Here is a 2,432-nt window from a genome sequence, read left to right as displayed (position 1 = left end):
CTTGAGGGTAGATGAAAATGAATAGCGGCTTCGATATGGGGTTTTTGGCATATGATTGCATTAACGGCTAGATTGGTGGTATTATCAAGGAGACGTTTGTTGTGCATATCCACGAGCAGATCGAAACGCCGAAGGAAATCTGCACCTAATATGGGGTACGAAACGTCTACAACTAGGAATATCCAACGGAATTTTCTTCGAAGGCCGATGTTCAGCGCCAGGGATTGTTCTCCGTAAGTCGCAATCGATGATTTATTAGCAGCTTGTAAAATGCAAGGAGTCTTCTTCCTACGTTTTGAGGGCTCAAATGACACTGGTAGAACACTCACCTCAGCCTCTGTGTCGATAAGGAAACGTAATCCTGTATTACGATCGACGATAAAAAACAGGCGACTGGTTTGTAGGTTGCCACCACTAGATGCCTCTAGTGGTGGACAAGTTCGTTTCCCGACGCCGAGCAAGGTTGGTGACATCGGCGAGCGTCGTCACCGAAAGTCCTGTGATACCAGCACAAACCTTCGTTGTTCTGGCGTTGACGCCTAGGAGAGGAAGAGTATCTTGGCCGTGAGGTTGAGCGGCTCTGGTGGAGGGCAGGAGGTCGGGAGACGAGAGCTGCTACTTGCGCTGTAAGCTCGGATATCTGCTGACGAAATTCCGTAACCACAGGAGAAGCCGGGTAGTCGCTGCCTGCGTGTTGTGGTCTCGTCGTCGCAGTCGTTTCTCCAGGCATCCTATCGATCGAAGATGCGATGGGAAGTGCGACTTCCATGATTCTGCCGGCCAGCTGAGCCAGATCGTCAAGGCTCATGGATGAGTTGGAAACGAGTACCATGCGTACGTTTGATAATAGCCGTTGAAGAAAAAGCCCCCGCAGCAGGGAGGTATCAAACGTTGGCAATCTATCACCCACCAACTGCTGCAGTCGTCGAAGAAGCTGGGAGGGCGTTCGGTCCCCGAGCTCTTCGGAAGTTATTAGTTGCTGGAGCCGTCTTTGCTCCGATGCGGATGTTCGTTTGATCAGTTCCGAGCGAAGCTTGTGAAGCGGCTGATCGTCTGGAGGTGAGAGGATTAAATCTCGAATTTCCATGGCCACCTCGGGAGGAAGAGACGCTACGACGTGATGGAATTTCGTAGCTTGGCCGGTGATCCGAGCGGTGATGAACTGTGATTCCACTTGCGCGAACCATACCAAAGGATCCGCTAGCCAAAATTTCGGAAGTCGAAACGTGACGGCGGCGACATTTGTGGAAGTGGTGTTCTCGAGAGCCATAGCGACGTATCACGTCCGGGTCACCAATTGTAGAGACACAAGAATTGGCCGACCAACTGTTACGATAAGAAAAGCATTTATAGAATCGCCCGTGGTCTCGCAGTCGGTCCTCGTAGCTCGGGCGCTGCGAGCCCGAGCTCTTGCTCCGGCATGGTTGTCCCGGCATGTGAATCATAGAATGCACGCTACAAGCGAAAGAAGCTAGTTCTGCCGTCTGTCGAAGAAGCAATGGGACGGCTGACGTGCACGTCGTGGTACTCGAAACCTGATGCTAAGTCCGGTTTCCGGCAAGTCAGGTTGGCATAGTGGTCTCAAACTCTAACCACCGTCGTTACACCTTTTGGTCGGTCTTGTTTTCAACAACTGACGCTGGGTATTTCTACTGCGGTTGAGTACTTTCACCGAAGGATGAATGAGGTCCTTGAAGAAATCTCAGGACTCTTATGTCGCATGGATGACATCCTGGTTACTGGCTCCAGGGAAAAAAAGCATGACCAAAGGTTGTAGGGGGTTCGCAAGCGACTGAAAGCAACAGGTGACAAAAGCAACAATAAATGTGAAATCAAGCAGTAGTAAATAAAGTTTGTGGAAGGTATCAAGCCAATTCCAGAAAAGGTGGCACTCATCGACAAAATGCCAGCCCCAAGGACAGCGACTGAAGTGGGGCAGTTCATTGGAATTCCAAACGAAGAGGAACATTTCATCCCCCATCTTTTCAAAAAATGAAAGCCTCTGGCTGACCTTCTCAAAATTAAAAATAAATGGACATAAAACACTCCTTAAAACACAGCATTCAAAGCAGTAAAGAAGAACATCCAGGAGGCAACAGCGCTAACATTGCAGAATCTTCAATAGGAATTGTTTTTTTAGCAGATGCATCGTCATTCGGTTTAGTCGCCGTGCAACTAAAAACGGTCAAAAAGGGAAACATCCGGCCAGTAGTATTTGACTCAAGACGACTAAGCACCACGGAGATAAAATACGCTCAGATGAAAAAAGAGGCGTATGCGGTGAATGAACAAAAAGTAAGGGCGCAAACGAGCTGGTGTACATTCACCGTATGCGGTGAACATGGTTAAAATTTCGCAGAAATAAAAAGGAACAGAGGAGAGAGAAAAGACAAGCGCATGTTGAATCATTACCAACTCGTCCAAATAACCAC

The 2,432-nt window shown here is 48.7% G+C and overlaps 1 protein-coding gene across 1 annotated transcript; it reads right to left on the bottom strand.

The window, feature by feature from the left end:
• Positions 1-424: 424 nt before the first annotated feature.
• On the bottom strand, positions 425-1,078 carry LOC115312512 (the record flags this gene model as incomplete). Its single annotated transcript, XM_040220285.1, has 1 exon — positions 425-1,078. A coding segment is annotated over one exon (654 nt), but the record flags the coding sequence as incomplete, so codon positions are not given.
• Between the last annotated feature and the right edge of the window lie 1,354 nt (positions 1,079-2,432).

Source organism: Ixodes scapularis, unplaced genomic scaffold (assembly GCF_016920785.2).
Source record: "Ixodes scapularis isolate PalLabHiFi unplaced genomic scaffold, ASM1692078v2 PGA_scaffold13__105_contigs__length_92229423, whole genome shotgun sequence".
Lineage (NCBI taxonomy): Eukaryota > Metazoa > Arthropoda > Arachnida > Ixodida > Ixodidae > Ixodes > Ixodes scapularis.
This window is presented reverse-complemented; position numbering and strand designations above follow the sequence as displayed.